The 21,165-nt window shown below is 46.7% G+C and overlaps 1 protein-coding gene across 1 annotated transcript in view; it reads right to left on the reverse strand.

Moving 5' to 3' along the window:
• CCDC69 (coiled-coil domain containing 69) overlaps positions 1-20,278 on the reverse strand; it is a 54,714-nt gene extending 34,436 nt beyond the window's left edge. Inside the window, exons 1-2 of the mRNA XM_053567432.1 lie at positions 20,047-20,278; positions 962-1,031 (exon numbers count right to left, since the gene is read on the reverse strand). Coding sequence (XP_053423407.1) covers positions 962-1,031; positions 20,047-20,094 — 118 coding nt within the window. The 5' untranslated portion in view covers positions 20,095-20,278. The remainder of the gene's footprint in view (positions 1-961; positions 1,032-20,046) is intronic.
• Between the last annotated feature and the right edge of the window lie 887 nt (positions 20,279-21,165).

Below are 21,165 nucleotides of genomic sequence, written 5' to 3' on the forward strand. Positions count from 1 at the left end.
TCAGCCCATTCCCAGAGATTCTTATTTAGTTGGTCTGTAGTAGGTCCCCAGAATCTGGCATCTTTAAAGTTTCTAAGGTAATTCTTATATACAGTCAGATTGGTGAACCTCTGAACTCTGGGTCAATTGCTTACCTGGTACTTGGACTTCACCTACAATATCCCCAACAACCCCCAGGCTGTAATTAAACACTTCCTGAGATAGGAAACACATTCTGTTACCAGGGAGCTTTGACAGTTTTAAACCCATAACCACACAAAAAGTTATTTGAGACTCAGCTAGATTCTGTCTGCACATTGTTGCTACCTGGAGGCCCTAGTACTAAACTCTGGGTCACCCTAAACAAGGCTCATTTTTCTTCTCCATTAGGGTACTTCAGACACTTAGAGAGAATTGTTGTTTTATGGCAAAATCTTCTTTCAAGATGAAAAATTCCCTATTTCTTACAGGACATGTTTTTCAGATTCTTCACCACCCTGACCTTGCTCCAGTGTATTCCCTCCAGTTCTTCTGGATTCTTCTGAAAATGTACTTTTCAGAAATATAGAGGGGGCCAAAAATTTTGAGAATGGAAAAAACTGTATTAAAATTGTAATACTCAAGTCATGTTTGACTTCTGCAATTACAAGGGGTGCTCAAATATGACTTGTGTCCATCTTTTGTTATTGGTATATATTGAGTATTACATTGTAATACAGTATTTCCTTTCTTAAATGTGCATACATTTTTTGGCACCCTCTGTATATATAGCACTATAGGTGTGATATGCACATACCAACAGCCCAGAGCAGGGAAGCACAGGTCAGGACTATTACCTTCCTGATTTTAGACATTATATTTCTATGAATGTAATCTATCTAAGATCACATGAGATATTTAAGTAGTTCTATCACCTTTGTTGATTGTAAGATAGGGAACCTCATGGAGCTCAGTGGGGACACTTATGGGGCTGGCTACTCACCTGCGTCCCCATTTAGGGGTGATAGTTCCTGCGGTTCTGGTCCGGGTGGCTGATCTGACTCTTGGTGCCTCTGGAAGTAATGAGACAACAATAGGTGAGGGTAGAGGGTGGGAGGTCAATGTGAGGATGGGATCTTTCCAAAGGCAAGGCAGGACTGTGAGTTACACCAGACGCTGCCCCACGCCTGGTTCGTCTGGACTGGCTTCCTCACCAGCTGCAGCAATGCTCCTTGTATGGAGGGAGGTTCCCAGAGCAGGCTTTCTCATGCTTGCCAGGGACACCTCAGTGGGGAGTTGATGCTGCCTGAGCTTTCCTTAGATCCTGTGGTCTGTTTATTGCTGCCACCCATAGGGTCTCCCTGCCCACCTCTCCTTCCTTCTCCCAGGATTTGGCCAGACCTTCTGCTATGACCTTCACCTCAGTTATGGTCTCAAAGTACCCTAAAACCTCTCAATTCCCAATTCAGAGATGATTCCTCTTTCCTTTCAGTGCCTATGGCTATCCCAGCTTGCAGCCAGGTTCTTCTAAAAGTAATGTGATATCGAGGGCAGAGGATCAGAATTTCAAACCCTGATTTTATTGTGCTTGTTCTCTGTTTCTGCAACTGTACAATAGAGACAGTTGTACTTATCTTGCAGGATGGGAGTGAGATATGGCATTCAGGATGTACCAGATGCTAGGCTGGCTTGCCTATACTATCTCAGTTAATTTTCAGAACAACCTTGAGAAATATGAATATCTCAGATTTAAAGATAAGGAGGCAAGGCTGAGGCTGAGTGAAACTAGGATTCAATCAAGATAGTTTAGGGGATAGTTGGCAGAGTATTTGAGCCTTACCTAGTGGACGCTTTAACCAACCATGGCCAGTATTGGTTGAATCTGATCAAAGGAATAAATGATGCAAAAGGGCTTTTGACATCACTAAGCAGTGTCAGTGGCTCCCGGATTTCATAAATGACTAATATTTTTTAATGAGAAAGTTGATATAGATTGGCAAGCAAGAATGCTGAAAAAGTTTTTTTTTTTTTTGAGACAGAGCCTCAAGCTGTTGCCCTGGGTAGAGTGCTGTGGCCTCACACCTCACAGCAACCTCCAACTCCTGGCTCAAGTGATTCTCCTGCCTCAGCCTCCCAAGTATCTGGGACTAGAGGTGCCCACTACAATGCCTGGCTATTTTTTGGTTGCAGCTGTCATTGTTGTTTGGCAGGCCTGGGATGGATTCGAACCCGCCAGCTCAGGTGTACATGGCTGGCGCCTTAGCTGCTTGAGCCACAGGTGCCGAGCCAAGAATGCTGAAGAAGTTACTTGTAGATTATCACCATCATTTTTATAAAATAAAGAACATTTTAAGCTTCCAGAATATAGTCAGGAAAAGCTCAAGAGTAGTCTTCCAGGAAAGGGGAGCTGATATGCTTACCCAATGTCACACCTACTTACACCTTTAATTTTATTGTTTCTCCTCAGAGAGATGAAAAGTGGGTTGAGCTGGACCAGGATTTGGGGGTGGAAAAAAATGTAAGCCCTTTTGTATACTTTTCAAAATGCTGGAAAGAAAGAATGAAGGGAGAAGGAGGGAAGGAAAGAAGGAAAATATGTTCTAGATCCCATTGTAAGAAACATTTTTTTTAAATGTTCAAAAGTTTTAAAATTTTCTGATTTAAAAATCAGAAAATTGCTGATAATTTTTTACTGTGGCAACATATTTTCAAAGGCAATTTTTATAATAGAAATTATTAAAAATTTTCTAAACTCAAGAACTATTGAAATGCTGTTAAAAAGCATAGTCTGGTTAGGGAGGGAAGATAAATCAAGCGAAGGCTTCTAGAACAGTCTGCTCCTCTCCCACAGGGCCTGGCACATGCAAGCCCCTGAAAAACTGAGTGAGGCGCGGCGCCTCCCCCAGCTCCTGTGCCTCAGAATCTGCTCAGTGGCTGGCAGAGTCTGACCATTGAGCTCCCCATCCACCCTGTGAGGACCCAGCCCTTTCTAGGGGAGAAGAGGAAGCCTGGTCCAGGCATGAGCCAGCGAAACTGTCAACACAAGAATCTGGAGAAGTGACAGGAATCAGCCCCCCCACTCTGGGCTGGAGGAAGGAGGGAGATGAACACAAACGCTTGCCTCTTCCCTAGTGCCGCCACCGGTTAGGCTGAATCTGGGCAATGTTTTTGTGAAAGCTAGAGGGCCTGGGTTCTAGTCTCGTGTCTGCTACAAATTGGGACAAGTCCTTTCCCCTCTCTGGGCTTCTGTTTCCTCCTTCAGGAAGTGACGGTGAGGAGGTCTGATAATTTATCTTGATGATCCCCTGATATTTAAGCTCTGAGCTCTAAGCTCGACTCCTCTTAACAGCACTGTGGAGCAAAGGTTATTACAGGGGAGGAAACTGAGGGCTTAGGGGGTTGAAATTGTGCCCTCATGCTCAAGTCAGCATTAGAATCTGGTGTCAGAATATCCGAGACTGTACAGCAGAGTGGGTAAGACTTCTGGAATTCTAGAATCATCGCTCTGGGTCCAAATCCTAAATCTAACACTGCGACTGTACGACTTCTCCAGGCCTGGGTTTTCTCATGAGGTGTTTTTTAGGATTGGATGAAATCCTGCACCTGCAGTGTCTGGCACATAAGAACAGATCAAATACTGTGGAGATTATTGCTTTATGTTTGAGAAACATGGCAAGAACAAAGGTCCCATGGCGTTTTAGGAGATCTTGTAGGCTGCCATGGGTCTCAGGTTTTGTAATCTGAAATAGTATCATAAGCTCATGAAATACTACCCTTTTAAAAAATAACAGCCACCATAGAATGGTGGATAATTTGTCTCCACAAATAACTTCTAAACCACAGGCAGGACAGGGCCTTGTGCTGAGATCTTGAGTCCTGACAAAATCATCCCCCACATTCAAGGCTCAGTGTCCCCAGCCTGTTCCTCCTACATTTTCTTAATATTTTAAATATTTGTAAACATCTTTTCCCAGTTCTAGTAGTAGTAAACATTCATCATTGAAAGTATGGAAAAATGCAGGAAAATACAAAAAGAGAACTGCACTACTAGTGATAACCCCAGAACACGGTGGCCGGTATGCGCACCTACGTGTATGTATCCAGTAATGGAATATTTATACATATATGCTTCAAATATGTCTGAGTGTTTACTACATTCATAAATTGTATAAATCTATTAATTTTAATGAGTTGAATATCTCTGGATGAATTTATTATTATTATTATGTTTGAGACAGAGTCTCACTCTGTCACCCTCAGTAGAGTGCTATGGTATCACAACTCACAGCAACCTCCAACTCTTGGGTTTAAGTGATTCTCTTGCTTCAGCCTCCTGAGTAGCTGGGACTACAGGTGCCTGCCACAATGCCTGGCTCTTTTTTTGTTATAGTTGTCATTGCTGTTTTAGCTGGCCAGGGCCGGGTTCCAACCTGCTACCCTCAGTATATGGGGCTGGCGCCCTACCCGCTGAGCCACAGGCACTGCCCTATTATTTGTTTATTTTTGAGACAGAGTCTCAATATGTCACCCTGGGTAGAGTGCCATGGTGTCACAGCTCACAGCAACCTCAAACTCACTGCTCAAGTGATTCTCTTGCCTCAGCCTCCCAAGCTTGGAGTACAGTGCCTACCACAACACCCAGCTATTTTTTTGTTGCAGTTGTCATTGTTGTTTAGCTGGCCTGGGCTAAGTTTGAACCTGCCAACTTCAGTGTATGTGGCTGTTGCCATAACCACTGTGCTATGGGCATTGAGCCTCTATGGATGAATTTAGTCATTTAATCTACTCTTGAGTGTTTAGATCAGGCATCCTCAAACTGCGGCCCGCGGGCCACATGAATTGTATTTGTTCCCATTTTGTTTTTTACTTCAAAATAAGATATGTGCAGTGTGCATAGGAATTTGTTCATAGTTTTTTTTTTTTTTTTTAACTAAAGTCCAGCCCTCCAATGGTCTGAGGGACAGTGAATTGGCCCCCTGTTGAAAAAGTTTGAGGATGCCTGGTTTAGATTGTTTCTAATTCAAATTATGCTTCAATGAGCATACTAATTTATAACATTTTTTCCACATCTAACATTATTGACTTTGTCCTTTAGAAAGGTTCTACCAATTTACTCATCCCACCAATGGCACACAAGGAAGCCAGTTTCCTTCCTTCCTTCCTTCCTTCCTTCCTGTCTTTCTTTCTTTCCTTTTTTTTTTTTGAGACAGTCTCCCTCTGTCACCCTGGGTAGAGTGCAGTGCTGTCATCATAGCTCACAGCAACCTCAAACTCCTGGGCTCACGGGCTCTTCCTGCCTCAACCTCCTGAGTAGCTGGGACTATAGGCACAAGTCACCACGCCTGGCTAATTTTTCTATTTTTGGGGAGACAAAGTCATCCTCCTCTCAGGCTGGTCTCAAACTCCAGAGCTCAGGCAATCCACCCACCTTGGCCTCTCAAAGTGCTAGGATTATAGGCATGGGCCACAGTGATATCAAGGTCAGTTTCACCACAACTTTGCCAACATGGAACATTACCACTTTTTTTTTTTTTTTTTTTGTAGAGACAGAGTCTCACTGTACCGCCCTCGGTAGAGTGCCGTGGCATTACATGGCTCACAGCAACCTCTAACTCTTGGGCTTACACGATTCTCTTGCCTCAGCCTCCCGAGTAGCTGGGACTACAGGCGCCCGCCACAACGCCCGGCTATTTTTTTGTTGCAGTTTGGCTGGGGCTGGGTGTGAACCCGCCACCCTCGGCATATGGGGCCGGCACCCTACTCACTGAGCCACAGGCGCCGCCCCCATTACCACTTTTTTAAAAGCACTGGCAAATTTGCTAGGTCAAAATGAAAGCAAAACCACCTAGTGCTACCTATTGTGATCCTGGCCCCAACACAGGCATCCATGTGTTCAAGACATCCCAAGCTGCTTAAGATCATCCCACAATGACACATGGTCAAGTCTTCCTGGGCCCTCCAGGCCCAGACATGCCATTGCTCTGTGTCTCCCCTGGCCTTCCCCAGTGCTGAGTTAGTTCTCGTCTTCCCTATGCTCCAGGTACCCATGAGAGTCTTACACCTGGTCAGCTGTCCCTCTTCCAAGGGGCTCCTTGAGGAGAGGATTTTGAAATCCACATTGGATTTGCCAGTATGGTATGATGCCAGAAGAGTACTTCTTAGGAATGGGTCTATGGGCTTTCTGTATCAGAACCACCTGGACAGCCTACTTAACACAAATTTCTAGACTCAATTCTAGACATAGACAGTTGGAGAGGGGGGGTGTACGTGTGTGCTGTTCGCAATCTATCCTGGTGATCTGATGCCCACAAGAGCCTGAGAACACAGGGCCCTGACCTGGGTAGGGCTCAACGAGCCATTGTTGAACGGAAAATCCCCAAGTTGGGGCCCTGGCCACTTCCTCCTCAGAGGTCAGGGCACAGAGTACACCCTGCGGTGGGGGAGGACAGGAGTGGAGAGAGAGACACAAGAATTTCCCTTCCAAAAGCAGGGGCGGGGGGCCTAGGGCTGGGGTGGGGCATCCGGACTGTACTCTGTGAGAGGGATGACAACTTCCTGAGTCAACAGACACTTGGGAGCAAGAAAGCAGAGGCAGTTAGCAACACAGGATGCTGGGAGAGCCCAGGCCTGGGGGGAGGACAGGAGACCTGGATTCCAGCTTTACTGTGTGGCTTTGGGTAAGTCACTTCCCTCCTCCAGGTCTCAGTTTCCTTATCTGTGAAGGTCAGGATTGGGGCAGATGCTCTCAGTCAGTCCGAGTTCTAGAGCAGCCCTTCTCCTAAGAAGGCTGGAAATGGAGCGCCTACACCTGCAGTCCCCACACAGCTCTGCAGCCCATGCACAGGTCTGCCACCCGGCTCCAGACCACAGCCCTGCTGTAGGTTCAATCTGAAGCGAACCTGATTTTGTACAATACAGCTGCAAAGAGCAGACAGTGTTCAGAGCCATGGAGAAGCCAAACAAGTTCAGATCGGGGCTGGTAAGACCCTCCAGAACAGTGGTTCTCAACCTTCCTAATGCCGTGACCCTTTAATACAGTTCTTCATGTAGTGGTGACTCCCAACCACAAAATGAATTTCATTGCTATGCTCACATTTTGGAGGGTAAACTGACAAACTTGAAGTTGTCCAAAACAAACTGACAGGACTTACAAGGAGACTCAAAGCCAAATTATAGGAGGGGCTGTCCACAGAACAATTGGCCAGACTTTAGAACAGGCAAGAAAGAACTGAGCACTGTCTTCACATCTCAGCAGGACTGTCAGGGGTAGAGGCTGCTCATTTGGCATCTCTGGCCTTAGAGGCAGGACTGTGGCCAAGCACTACAAGGATTGAGAAGTTTCAGTTCAGTATGAAGAATTTCAGAGGTAGGCTGACTCAGTGGAGGGTGGGGCATGGTAGTGGTAGTGAGCTATCCATCACTGGTAGTATGCAAGAAGAGGTTGGAAAGGCGAACTTCATTTTGCAGGTTGGACTGAGTGATTTTTGAGGACCCTGAACTCTAACAGTCTATAGTTCTATAAACTTAGTAGCCCTGATGTTCAGCAAGTAAAGCCCTCTGGTAAGCATAAAGTTTTCAGCTGCTATAGGTCGAGTATTAACACAGCCTCAGAGAACTCTACTTGTACTGTTCAGGTTGTAGTATTTTGGGGGTGAATGACTGTAGTCACATACTCAAGCCTCTGGGATAGAATCCTCAACTTCCCTCAAATGCTGAGCCTCATCAGGCAAGAGTGAATTAGGTAAAAACCACTTGGATAGAAGCTGCCCAGCTATCCTCTACCCTGGGAACCCCAGGGGATGGAAATTAAGAGATCCCTGAGAGAGGCTCAGCCTTTCCAGCAGATATTTGACCTGACTTTTTTGGGAACCATCATTCCATCCTGTTTGAGTCTTCAAGGCTTTACGGATTTCTGACATTGTATCTTCATTATTCCTGTTTAACTTAAGAGAATTTAGTAATTGAAAGGCCCCTAAGAGTTCACTCAGCACCTTCATCATCATACAAACCACAGCCCTGGTTTCCCTGGGCCACACTGTTCCATCACACCTATCTTGGCTGAGAAAGGCTTACTGGGACCCACAGGGCCGTTAGAGTTCAGGGTCCTCAGAGATCACTCAGTCCAACCCCAGAGGACAGTGTTGGAAGGGGCCTGGCGAGAGCTGCTTTTAACCCCCACCTCCTTTTTCCAATCAGAAAAGCTGAGGCCCAGAGATGAGGTGGGCAGATAACATGTCAGAGGCCAGACACAGGGCAGCGGGCAGGGGAGCACAGCTGGGCCCACAGTCCCTATATGCCTATGCCAGATCTATCTAAGTCATGAAGTCTGTGGGGGGGGGGAGTGATTCTGGGTCTCAGGAGGTTCAGTCACACTCTCTCCCGTATCAGCTGCCTCTCTGGTGTCCATGCAAAGCATTGCACAGGGCCCCAGCATCACCAGTTTCAGATCTGAGCAACCACAGCAGAGCCCATTGGCTAAGCGTAGATGCAGGAAGGAGGTGGGTGGGGAGGCCCAAGGGCCCGCTGCAGGGCCTTGGGGGAGGAAGGGCAGGGCCTGAATGTTCAAGGCTGTTGAGAAACTTGAGCATTCACACGCAAATTGACAGAGGCTTAGAAGGAAGAACATCATAAATACAAGCCTTGGCTTCCGCATCTCTAAGATGGGCAGAAACATTTGCCAAAGTAATGCTTGAACTTGATTTTATTTCACACTGCCAGAGACGCTAATGACTTATTTCAACCCCTTCATATCATACAGTGTGGTCAACATCACCCACGGTCCTCTGGGAGACGGTCCAGTGTGACTATACAACCCATGCAAAGCCGAGAGTGGCTAGTCTGTGCCTCTCGGCTGCACTGGGGGCACCTCCTTCTCTGAACACCTGCAGTGCCCCCAGAGCATGGCAAGTAGGGGCGGAAGTGGTCTGCATTGCTCCTATCTGAGGACTGATGAGAGGTCTCAGAGGAGGAAAGGACCACTTCCCTGTTAAACACCCCAGCACCTGCAAAGCCAGACCACAGCAGACAAGAGAGTCAGGAAGGACTCAAACATAGGGCCTCACTTCACAGATGGTGAGGCCGAAGCCTAGAGAAAGCCTTTCCATCATATCTTATTTATTTTATTCCTCCCTAGAGCTCAGTTTTTCTTGTGCCTTATCAGCTTCCCAGGGTGTCTGCTAGAGCTGGCCGTCTCAGAGGGTCTGGCGCTGGCAAAGTACTAGGCACCATTTTGAGCATTTGGGTCATTAGGGCATGCAAAAGGATTCTTTAGGAGCTGCACAGAAAATGGTGTCAGTGGCTGGGATAGGGGTAAGGAGGAGGCAGGCTGAGGGCTGGACATGCTGCCAGATATTCTCCTGTCTCTCAAACCCGATGGCAAATTGAGAGTCCTGAGTCAAGGCCCTGGCTTGTCACTTGCTTGCTGTGTAACCTTGGGAGAACACCTTCCCCTCTCTGGGTTCCTGTTTCCTCCTCTACATGGCATGAAGTTGGGCAATGGGAGACTTAAGAGCCCTTCTGGTGTTGAAATGCCTGGATGGGGAAGAGGGGGCAGAGTGAGGTCATATGGCTATCTCATCCTCTGTCCATCCTGTCATGCTCGTTTGCTCTGGCAGGGCAGGGCTGGCAATTTGACACACTCAGCTGTCAGGTCCTGTCATGAAGAAGGCTCTCGGGAGGGCAGGAAAAGAAGGGCCTGTGCTTAGAAGGTCCTAGGTGGGGGACCTAGAGCCCTTCACACCATCCCCTGTTCTTCAGCAGCCCGAGTAAGGGTGATAATAAAAGGACAGGATTGTCTGGAAGCAGAGGATGACGAGCTCAGCCACCTCTCACATTACATGCAGCATGCTCCCAATCCCGCAGTGGCACTTCAAGCAGTGAGAAGTACCCATCAGTGCAGACACGGGGGCACCTGCGGGAGGCCTGGGCCAGGACCACTTGCAACAGGGAAATGCTAGTAACTATCCCCACATTGACCAACAGGAGACTGGCTTGATGCACTCAGGGATGTAATACTAAGTAATGAATGTCATTCATATGTTTAAAAGAACAAAGTAGATATTTATATACAAAGATGGAAAGGCATTTAGTAGAATACAAAATAAAAAATAGGCAAAATAAATGATTTCTATTGGTACAAGAATGCACAGGTACAAAAATGATACTAGAAAAGCACAAACTGATGGCAGTTGTCATGTCCAGACAATGGACTAAATTTGAGGGTGGACTAAAATGGCTATGGTCAAGAAAGGGGAACTTCTTTGACCTGAATGCTTACAATTTTTTAAGCAATAGCTTATTTAGGTATTATTTGTATACAAAGAAATTAATGGCAATAAGGTAAAAAATACCTATCTTGGAACCTAAAAGCTGCCAAGGGAGTCATGTACAGTTGGAGATACTGAGGTCTGAGAAGAGAACAGTTAGGGAAACAGGCAGAGGTAGGACTGCTCTGGACTCCCAGTCCAGTCCTTGTTCCTTCTCAAAGGCTACAGCTGATGTCTGAAGGTGTATGGGCCTGTCCGAGCACCCCCCTGTTCACAATGCCCCTTAGTCTGCTGCTATGCTGTGGTCCTAAAGGAGAGGCATTGGGTTCCTGCTGCCCTTGCTGACAGGTATCAAGATGGGGAGGGGTATGAGAGTGAGGTGGGGAGCCATTTACCTGATTAGGTTATGAGAGTTTTTAAGAGCTGTTGCAGGAAATTTTCAGAAACTCGGGCGGTGCCTGTGGCTCAGTGGGCAGGGCGCCGGCCCCATATACCAAGGGTGGAGGATTCAAACCCGGCCCTGGCCAAACTATAACAAAAAAAATAGCCAGGTGTTGTGGTGGGTGCCTGTAGTCCCAGCTATTTGGGAAGCTGAGGTAGGGAATCGCCTAAGCCCAGGAGTTGGAGGTTGCTATGAGCTGTGACACCACAGCAGTCTACAGTGGGTGATAAAGTGAAACTTTGTCTCTACAGAAAAAAAAAAGAAATTTCCAGATACTTGGTGGCTGAAAACAGCAGAAATTTCTTCTTTCACTGTTCTAGAAGCTAGCAGTCCAGACTCAAGGTGCCAGCAAGCTGATTCTTCTGGAGCAGCAGATCTCAACCTGCAGGTTGTGACCGCCTTGGGGGTTGAACAACCCTTTCACAGGGGTTGCCTAAGACCATCCTGCATATCAGATATTTACATTACGATTCATAACAGTAGCAAAATTACAGTTATGAAGTGGCAATGAAAATAATTTTTTGGTTGGCGGTCACTACAACATGAGGAACTGTATTAAAGGGTTGCGGCATTAGGAAGGTTGAGAACCACTGTTCAAGGATCTAATAGAGGACCAATTCCCTCCCTTCTCCTGGTAGTTGTCCTGGTAGTTGTCTGCAATCTTTGGTGTTCCTTGGCTTGGAGATGCTCCACTCCAATCCCTGCTGCTGTCACCACATACTGTTCCCACTGTGTGTCTGCGTTGAAATCCCCCTCTTCGTGTAAGGACACCAGTCACTGGATTAGGGCTCACTGTAATCTAGTATGACCTCATCGTAACTTGACTGCATTTGCAAAGACCCTATTTAAATCAGGTCACATTCACAGGTCCTGGTGTACAAGAATTTTGGAAGGACATTATTAAGCACAGTACAGATAACAACTTTTCTGCTGACAGGGTCACGTAAGAGAACAGAAAACGGTAAGGAGGGCCACAAAGCTCATTGTATACTCAGTACAAAAGAACTCTACAGGGGAGGGGGGAAAGAAGGCTGGGCTAGAAGGAGGTCAGATTGCATATCTCTTGTCTAGAGGGAAGCGTGGGCGTGGAACGGATGTTTTTATGTATTATAAGGTGTTTGGCCTAGGTGGTCTGGAAGGTTCGGGTTTGAAAATAAAGTGACGCTACGTTGAATAGTAAAGGTGACAGAGGACAACCTTGTCTGGTTCCAGTTCTAAGAGGAAAAGCTTTCAGTTTTACTCCATTCAGTAAAATATTGGCTGTGGGTTTGTCATAGATAGCTTCAATCAGTTTTAGAAATGTGCCACCTATGCCTATACTCTTCAGTGTTCTAATTAGAAAAGGATGCTGGATTTTATCAAATGCTTTTTCTGCATCTATTGAGAGGATCATGTGATCTTTATTTTTGCCTCTGTTAATATGGTGGATAACGTTTATAGACTTGCGTATGTTAAACCAGCCTTGCATCCCTGGGATGAAGCCTACTTGATCATGATGAATGAGTTTTTTGATGATAAGCTGTAATCTATTGGCTAGGATTTTGTTCAGAATTTTTGCGTCTATGTTCATGAGTGAGATTGGTCTGAAATTCTCCTTTTTGTTTGGGTCTTTTCCTGGTTTTGGTATCAGGGTGATGTTTGCTTCATAGAATGTGTTGGGGAAGATTCCTTCTTCCTCAATTTTTTGGAATAATTTCTGCAGTACAGGAATAAGCTCTTCCTTGAAGGTTTGATAGAATTCTGGAGTGAAGCCATCTGGACCAGGGCATTTTTTGGTTGGAAGCTTTTTTATTGTTTCTTTGATCTCAGTGCTTGAAATTGGTCTGTTCAGGAGGTCTATTTCTTCCTGGCTGAGTCTAGGGAGAGGGTGTGATTCCAAATATTGATCCATTTCTTTCACATTGTCAAATTTCTGGGCATAGAGTTTCTGGTAGTATTCAGAGATGATCTCTTGTATCTCTGTGGGATCAGTTGTTATTTCCCCTTTATCATTTCTGATTCAGGTTACTAGAGATTTTACTTTTCTATTCCTTGTTAGTCTGGCCAATGGTTTATCTATTTTATTTATTTTTTCAAAAAACCAACTCCTTGTTTCATTAATTTTCTGAATGATTCTTTTGTTTTCAATTTCATTGATCTCTGATTTGATTTTGGATATTTCTTTTTTTCTACTGAGTTTAGGCTTAGAATAGAACTTTCTCTAAAGACGACAGACGAATGGCTAACAAACACATGAAAAAATGTTCATCATCTCTATATATTAGAGAAATGCAAATCAAAACAACCCTGAGATATCATCTAACCCCAGTGAGAATGGCCCACATCACAAAATCTCAAAACTGCAGATGCTGGCGTGGATGTGGAGAGAAGGGAACACTTTTACACTGCTGGTGGGACTGAAAACTAGTACAACCTTTCTGGAAGGAAGTCTGGAGAAACCTCAAAGCACTCAAGCTAGACCTCCCATTTGATCCTGCAATCCCATTACTGGGCATCTACCCAGAAGGAAAGAAATCCTTTTATCATAAGGACACTTGTACTAGACTGTTTATTGCAGCTCAATTTACAATCGCCAAAATGTGGAAACAGCCTAAATGCCCACCAACCCAGGAATGGATTAACAAGCTGTGGTATATGTATACCATGGAATACTATTCAGCCATTAAAAAAAATGGAGACTTTACATCCTTCGTATTAACCTGGATGGACGTGGAAGACATTTTTCTTAGTAAAGCATCACAAGAATGGAGAAGCATGAATCCTATGTACTCAATTTTGATATGAGGACAATTAATGACAATTATGGTTATGGGGGGGAAACAGAAAGAGGGAAGGAGGGAGGTGGGTGGGGCCTTGGTGTGTGTCACACTTTATGGGGGCAAGACATGATTGCAAGAGGGACTTTACCTAACAATTGCAATCAGTGTAACCTGGCTTATTGTACCCTCAATGAATCCCCAACAATAAAAAAAAAGAAAAGAAAAAAAAGAAAAAAAAAAAAGAAAATAAAGTGACACAAGATAAACTATTTTTAGGGATGAAAATTCACTTGGCAAGGAAGTAGGATGGCTTGTCTTCAGGTAGTGGATGGATTTAGATCTGCTCAAGGTGGATGGATCTTCTCTTGCTTCTTTTCCCACCCAGGGTGGGGTGTCAGGAGCTCCCTCTCCCCACACCTGCTAGTCCTGCTGCGATGAAGCTCCCTGTCTGGCCCTCTGTCCTGTTACTGGGACAGCTCACAGTGCTGAGGTTGGGTGATGCGAAAGATGGAGTGCAGGCCCTGAGGACGGAAGCCCAAGCAGACAGGTCAGAGCTGGAAGTAGGGTCATCTGTCAGGCTCTTTACCTACAAAGGGTCCCTAGTCTAAGTTTATTTTTTGTACATGACCATTCATGAGTTTCATACTGAGACCCTGTAAAGCTCCTTGCAGGCAGATTCCAGGCTCTTGTTCATGGCTGATCTAGGAATCCTGGGACATCAGGGGGCAGCCCTGCTTGACCAGAGTTTCAGCATTTTCACTTATATGGCTGTATGCTTTTATGCAATTAATTTGAACTATTTTCTGCTCTTTTTAATGGAAAAGAGAAAGAAATAAAGAGAGGAAGGAAAGGAAGAAAGAAAGGAAGGGAGGGGTAAGGGAGGAAAGGGAGGAAAAGGAGAGAAGGAAGGGAAGGGAGGGAGAAAAAGAAGCAAGGTGCTGACTGACATGAAGCAAAGATCCCAAACCTAACACTGAATTGGGGCAAAAATGGGTCATTAAGGGGCAGGGAGCACATCAACCTCTGAGGGGACCTATACTAGCTGCTTGTGAATTCATATACAAAGGAAAAGAACACAATTAAAAACATGTATGTGTGCAGAAGGTATCTTGCTAAAGGCTGTTATCACCAGGGCAGAGATTATCAGGACTTTTTCTAATGTGTTTTAGGTTGCCAGGGACAGATATCCCTTTATAAAACAGAAATCTAGTGTTCAATCTCACTAGTCTTCCAGGGGGCCAGATGCATGGAAGCCTGGATTTGCCTCAGCTCGGATGATTTGTGGGATTTTATTTTCTGAATTTAGCAAAAAAAAAAAAAAGAAAAGAAAAGAAAAGAAAAACTGACTAGCTCAGAGGCCACCTACACACCAACATCCTCATGATGGTGCTGCCTCTGCATGACCTCACAGGCAGCTTCCTCCTGTTTTCTGACTGTTCCACCCTTGGCAGACTGAGCTGGAAAGGTGGATTTGCCTGGCTCTTACTGACCAGGTGTCAGGGGCCTGCCCCCACATTCCTTATGCCTCCTGCATCCCCCACTTGCACCACAACTGCCTAATCCCCACCTATCTTCAAAACCCAGCCAAGAGGCCAACTCTCAGTAGGGGGGCCTTCCCCAAATCCCTCTGAGCTCCAAACCCTACTAGCTCTGGTTAGGAGGAAAACACGAAGATGCTCATCAATAAAAAGGGCAGGAGTGCAGACTGGAAAACACCCGCATATCCAACAGCCATGGGACATTAGGTAGCCACTACGAAACCAAGTTCCCAGGGACTACTCAAGGTGGGAAAATGATTCCACCAGAATATTAAGTAACTGGAATATAACCATATAAAATATAATAGCAACACTTATATTATATAGGCAGGAAAAAATAGAAAGAATGACACCGAAATGTACACAGTGGCTATTTCTTAATGGCAGGATCAAAAACAATTTTTAAGTTTCTTTATACTTTTCCAAATTCTGAAGTTTTGCCTCAAAATGCAATAACCAGAATAATTATGTATATTAAATGGAATCTTGAATGTTTGCTAGTCCTAGACTTGCATTCTTTCTTATATTCTTGCTAAAATGCCATCTGCTTGAACTCCTCCAGTGACAGGGAACTCACTGCCCTTTGTCTAGTGATGGGGAATTCACTGCCCTTTGTCTAGTGATGGAGAACTCACTGCTCTTTCAGGTCTTTTTTGGTCACTTCTTTTCTCATGAGAAATAGAAATCTGGCTTCCTTTAGATTCCCCCATAGCCACAGTTCTGCCTTCTGGAAAAACAGAACTGATTCCCATGCCCTGTGACAACACTTCAGAGATTCAAAGGCAGTAGCTAGATTGTAGGCTTCATCCCTTACCCAGCCCCACCCACATCATTCTTCTAAGGACTTTAATGTTCACCTCCCACATTCCAGTACTTTCCCTGGGTAAAATCCAGGCAGTGATGTCCTTAAAGTATAACTTTAACTCTATGCCTCATTATCTATTTCAAGGGCATCCCACCTGCCAGTCAGGGATCAGGGACTCTATTATACCCATTCTTTCATCTAATCTTTAGAACAACCCTATGACACAGGAGCTGGTACCTCACCTACCTTACAAATGAGGAAACCAAGGCATGGAGAAGGTAAGTCACTTCCAAGGTCACTAATTGGATCCTGGAAGGAGCCAGGGCTGAACCAGCACCTAGCCCAGAGCTTGATGTGGTCAATACACAAATGTTTGCCAAGTTAATAAATAAATAGGTGAATTCAGTTCTAAAGCCCTTGCCCTCAGCATCACTGTCTATGCCAGTCTCTTCCACATTATCCACGTTCTGCATTTCTCCCCTTCATCTCGCCTGCAAGATGGATGTGCATGGGAAGGGCTACTGGATGACTGACCCACTAAGTACCAGTTGCCAAGGCCCAGCTTTGACAGCAGTGCAGAGCCCCTTCTCAAAGTCCTCCTTGGGACTGTGGTGCTGCAGCCACATCCCTGAGGACTGGAGGGTTTAGACATGACATTGTCCCTAACACCCTGTTGTGTGCCTCCTGCATGCACTCCACTGACTAAAGGAGGTCGGTAACCTGCTGGGAAACAGGAAGGCCCCTCCTCACTTCCATGTCACCCCTATATGCAAGCCAGAAAAAAGTTTGTTTCCTTGGCCTCTACCCTCTCTGGCCTTCTCCCAAGTCCTCCTGTGGGACATGACCACATAGCCATAGTCTCTGTTAAGAAAAAGCATTTAGGAAGGACTACACAATCCGATGGTTCCTAAGCATCCACTCCCTAGGCTGCCAATGACCCCACTCATTCATTTCCAGGATTTCAACTTGTCCAATAAGGCAGTGACATAGCCCCCAGCTGGCTTCTCGGTGGGATCTAGAACAGCTAAGGCCAAAAGGCACCATAGACCACAGAACTCAGTAACCCTCAGATTCTTGAACCTGGAGGGACCTTGAAAAGTCCTAGTAGTCATCCCTCTGTCCCTAGATAAAGTTGTCCTCATCAAAAGTACCAGCCTCATTCCTTGCTGCATGCCACGGTCAGTCCCCTCAAAGAATGCTTTCGCACTATGTTTTTAATGGTCAGCTTTTGCTTGGGCCATCCTCTTGCCCTTGAATGGGTAACTCCTACCAAGCCACCTTCCATACAAGATCCTTTGCTGTGCTTCTCAAAGTGGGATGAGATACACCTGCTGCATGCTGGGCTAACCCTACCATGGTTCTTATTTGGACGTCATTCACTCACTCAAACACTTAACTTAGCACTTGCTCTGTGCTCTGCATAAGGCAATGAGCAACAGATGGGGACTGTAGAAAGCCAGGAGCAATTGCACAGTTCTGCCACCAACTGGCTGTCTGACTTTGGACACATCACTTCTCACTGAGCTTCAGTTTCCTCACCTATAAAGTGGGGAAGATTCCACAGCCCAGCCTATCTTGTGAGGGCTTTGGGCAGGATGTGAAAGTGCTCTGCAAACTGCCATTTAGGGTGAGCCATTATTATTGTGACCTGCTGTAGTCTGAGCTCATGTTTGTCCATTCCATCCTTGAAGTCCCCTGTCCCCCAAGGGACTGACAGCCTGCTGGGATTGGGCTTGGGAGCTCAGGTCTTCCAGGGGTTGGTACCTGAATGAGAAATTGGGCAGGAGCATAGCCTAGAAGGATGGAAACAGGCATGAACTTTAAACAAAAACAGCCCATAAATCCCGCTGCATGGCATAGGGGCAAGGGCCTGGCATTACTGGGATAGAGAACACTCATCAGACTTCTCTTAGGCAACAGGGTGAAGGCTTTTATGCCAAAGGGCTTTGTCTATAGTCTGCAAGAAGCACAGGGGAAGTGGTGGAGACAAAGAACACTGGAGAATAGATACCTGGTTTCTGCTCTGCACTGCTCTGTGACTGCAGTCAAGCCCCTTTCTTCCTGTAGGCAAGTGGTTCTCAACCTTCCTAATGCTGCGACTCTTTAATACAGTTCTTCATGTTGTGGTGACCCCCAACTATACTTCATATAGTAGCAACGAAAATAATTCTATGGGGTGGGGCCTGTGGCTCAGTGAGTAGGGCACCAGCCCCATATATGAGGGTGGCGGGGTTGAACCCGGCCCCAGCCAAACTGCAACCAAAAAATAGCTGGGCGATATGGCGGGTGCCTGTAGTCCCAGCTACTTGGGAGGCTGAGGCAAGAGAATCGCCTAAGCCCAAGAGCTAGAGAGGTTGCTGTGAGCTGTGATGCCAAAGCATTCTACCGAGGGTGACAAAGACTCTGTCTCTAAATAAAAAAAGAAAGAAAATAATTTTGTGGTTGGGGGTCACCACAACATGAAGAACTGTATTAAAGGGTCGCGGCATTAGGAAGGTTGAAAACCACCGCTCTAGGCCTTAACCTCCCATCTGTGGATTGGGTGCATCAACCCAGGTGGTACCCAAGGCCCTCTCCAACTCAGTCTGTGCCAACTTTACTTTCCCTTCACGGCTTAGGACAAGAGGGGTCCAGTTCAAGCTGTGCCAGGGACAGACAGGGGCTTAAGGTGACCTTAAGTTGTAAGGCTCTCAGAAGAAACAGGAGGGAAAAGAAGCTTACTGTGGCCTCCACTTCCAGCCTGTGGAAGGGTTGGGCCTGGAGCAGGCTCCTGCCTATTTCCTCCACCTGTGGGTAGATGGCCCACTTTGCATACTGTGAGGTTGTCAGAGGTACAAAGAATACAGGCTCTCAGCCTATTAGAGATCATCCTGCCAGGTAGGGAAGGAACTGAGACCCAGGCTCCAAGGGCTTGCTTGGGGTCATGCAGGATGTCTGTGGCACAGCCTGGACTCATCTGCAGGATTAATGTTCACCTACCACCAGCTTGCAAGTCTCGGGTCTCTCTGCATTGCCATCCCTGTCATCCAGCTCCCTCCTTCCACTGCCGGAGTCAAGCCTCAATTTCCCTGCTGGCACCAGGTTAGACATGAGGGTTTCTGGGTCAATCTTGGTGAGCTTTTGAACTGGGAATACAGGAGGAAGGAAAGCTAGGAGGCACTGCACTTCAGGCCAAAATTCATCTCTCTCTGGAAAGAGCAGGGAATAGGATGATCACCCAGGTTGGGGACAGTGCTGGACACCCAATACACAGAAAAGCTCATACTCAGGGCACAAGCAATGCAGGAGCAGAGAGAGGGAGAAAGAAAAGACCAAGGTTCATTGCAAGATTATTAAATATTGTCACAGTTTGGTGGCTCTCAGGGCCTCAAGTTTATGGTATCTTCTAGTCACACCTGTCTGGGGGCCGGGTGGGTAGTAATAAGAAAAATAGCCAGAACTCGAGGGTCCTCCCTTCTCCTCTCTGCGCCTTCCATGTCGCTGGGGAGGCTGTCCTTCTGGAGCCACATCTGACCTTCTGGGCTCATCAGACCCCAAGGGGCAGCTGGTCCTACAGCAAGAAACCTGAGCAGAGTCCCCTGGGCCCTAACCCAGCTCCTAACCTACCGAGGGTTAGGTCCCTTGGGGGAGGGACAAGAAGGGAGGAGAAGGCAGAAGGCGGTAGAGCTCCTCCCTCCTTGGCCCTCCCAGTTAGCCCACGTACACCAGCTCGGGCCTGGCAGAGGCCATGGACAGGAGCTTCTAAAACTTTTAGTGTATAGTAATCACCTGGGCATCTTGGTTAAAGGCAGCTTATGACATAGCAGGTCTGCATTTCTAACAGGTCCCAAGTGATGCCAATAACTACAAGTCTGTGGAACGCGCTGAGTAGTTGCCCTAGAGATTTTCTGCCTCAGAGCCCGTGGGAAAGCGGAAGGCCCAGAGAGGTCAAGTCACTTGTCCACGGCCACACAGCGAGCAACGCCAGGCTGAAAGCAGAGGGCACCTGCCACAGACAGGAGTCATTTCTCCTTCCGAGGTAGCGGAGAATCAGCTGCCGGTCCCGGCCCGGGCCCGGGGCTGTGTTTGTAAACTCGGCAGCCTGGTGTGGTTCAGCCCTGGGCCAGGGTAGAGTGCCTCCCGGCAGAACCTCCGCCGTGTCTACGCCGGCCTCTCGCAGTTCTCTGCTGGGTAACCGGGCAATCCAGAGGGAGCTCTGGACGCCGTGAGTCCCCCGCGGCGGAACGATTCCGCACCCTCCTCCCTTCCGAAAGCAAACTTCGCCGCCGCCGTCCTTTACCTTTTTGGGGGATTTGCGGCGGCTCAGCCTGCTCTGTTCGCAGCCCATCCTCCTCCCGGGGCTCCCGGAGGCTGCCTCTCAACTCCGGGGCCCCCAGAGGACCTTGAGGTCCGAGCTCCGCTGCCCGCTCCACGCTAGTAGGCTGGGGCTGCCGACTAGACCCTGAAACTGAACCTGGAAGCGGACTTGAGCCTGAGCTGGGGTGGCCGCGCGCCGTAAATAGCCGAAGAGCAGGGCCTTCAGGGCGCCCGCGGGGCTTCTTGGCGCTGCCGCCAGAGGCAGGTGACCAGAATATTCTTAAATGATAAGTAACTCGGGTCATGCAGAAAAAATCTGTAGGAGCAACAGATGCTTTTCCGAGGCCTTAGCTGAGAACGGGAGAAAAAATAAAACAAAAAATTATTTGGCAAACACAACAGCTACCATTTATTGAGGGTTGTTTCTGTTCAAGCTGTTTTTATGCATTTTATATCTATTTCTTGCATGTCTGTGTAACGAGGTAATAGCTCCTTTTTACAAGTGAGGCAAGGGATCTCAGAGATGTGAAATGATTTGCCGTAAATCACATAACTAGTTAAGTACGAGAGCCCAGAGTCCAGTTCTAGCTCCAGAGCCTGAGCTTTGAATTAGTTGCCTATTACAAATAAACAGTGATACTAAGTTTAGTTGTAACGCCTCCCCACTTCTGGGTCAATAGCTCTTTCTAGGTCACACGCATCTGTAATATTCGATTCTTTCCATCCTGGATAGATGCTATCCATCACCACAACCTTGTGAGGCAGATGCAGTGGGAATAAGGAACATAAAATGTCAATGTCTAGGAAAGGAATTTTTTTTTTTTTTGAGACAGAGTCTCACGGTATTGTTCTGTAGCGTTCTGTAGCATCTCAGCTCACAGCAACCTCAAACTCTTCGGCTTAAGCTATTCTCTTGCTTCAGCCTCCCAAGTAGTTGGGACCACTGGGACCACAGGCACCCACTACCACGCCTGGCTATGTTTTGGTTGTAGTTGTCATTGTTGTTTGGCAGGCCTGGGCTGGATTTGAACCTGCCAGCTCTGGTGTATGTGGCTGGCACCCTAACCACCTGAGCTACAGGCATCCAGCTGAAATGATTTCA

This window comes from Nycticebus coucang, chromosome 17 (assembly GCF_027406575.1).
Source record: "Nycticebus coucang isolate mNycCou1 chromosome 17, mNycCou1.pri, whole genome shotgun sequence".
Classification (NCBI taxonomy): Eukaryota; Metazoa; Chordata; class Mammalia; order Primates; family Lorisidae; genus Nycticebus; species Nycticebus coucang.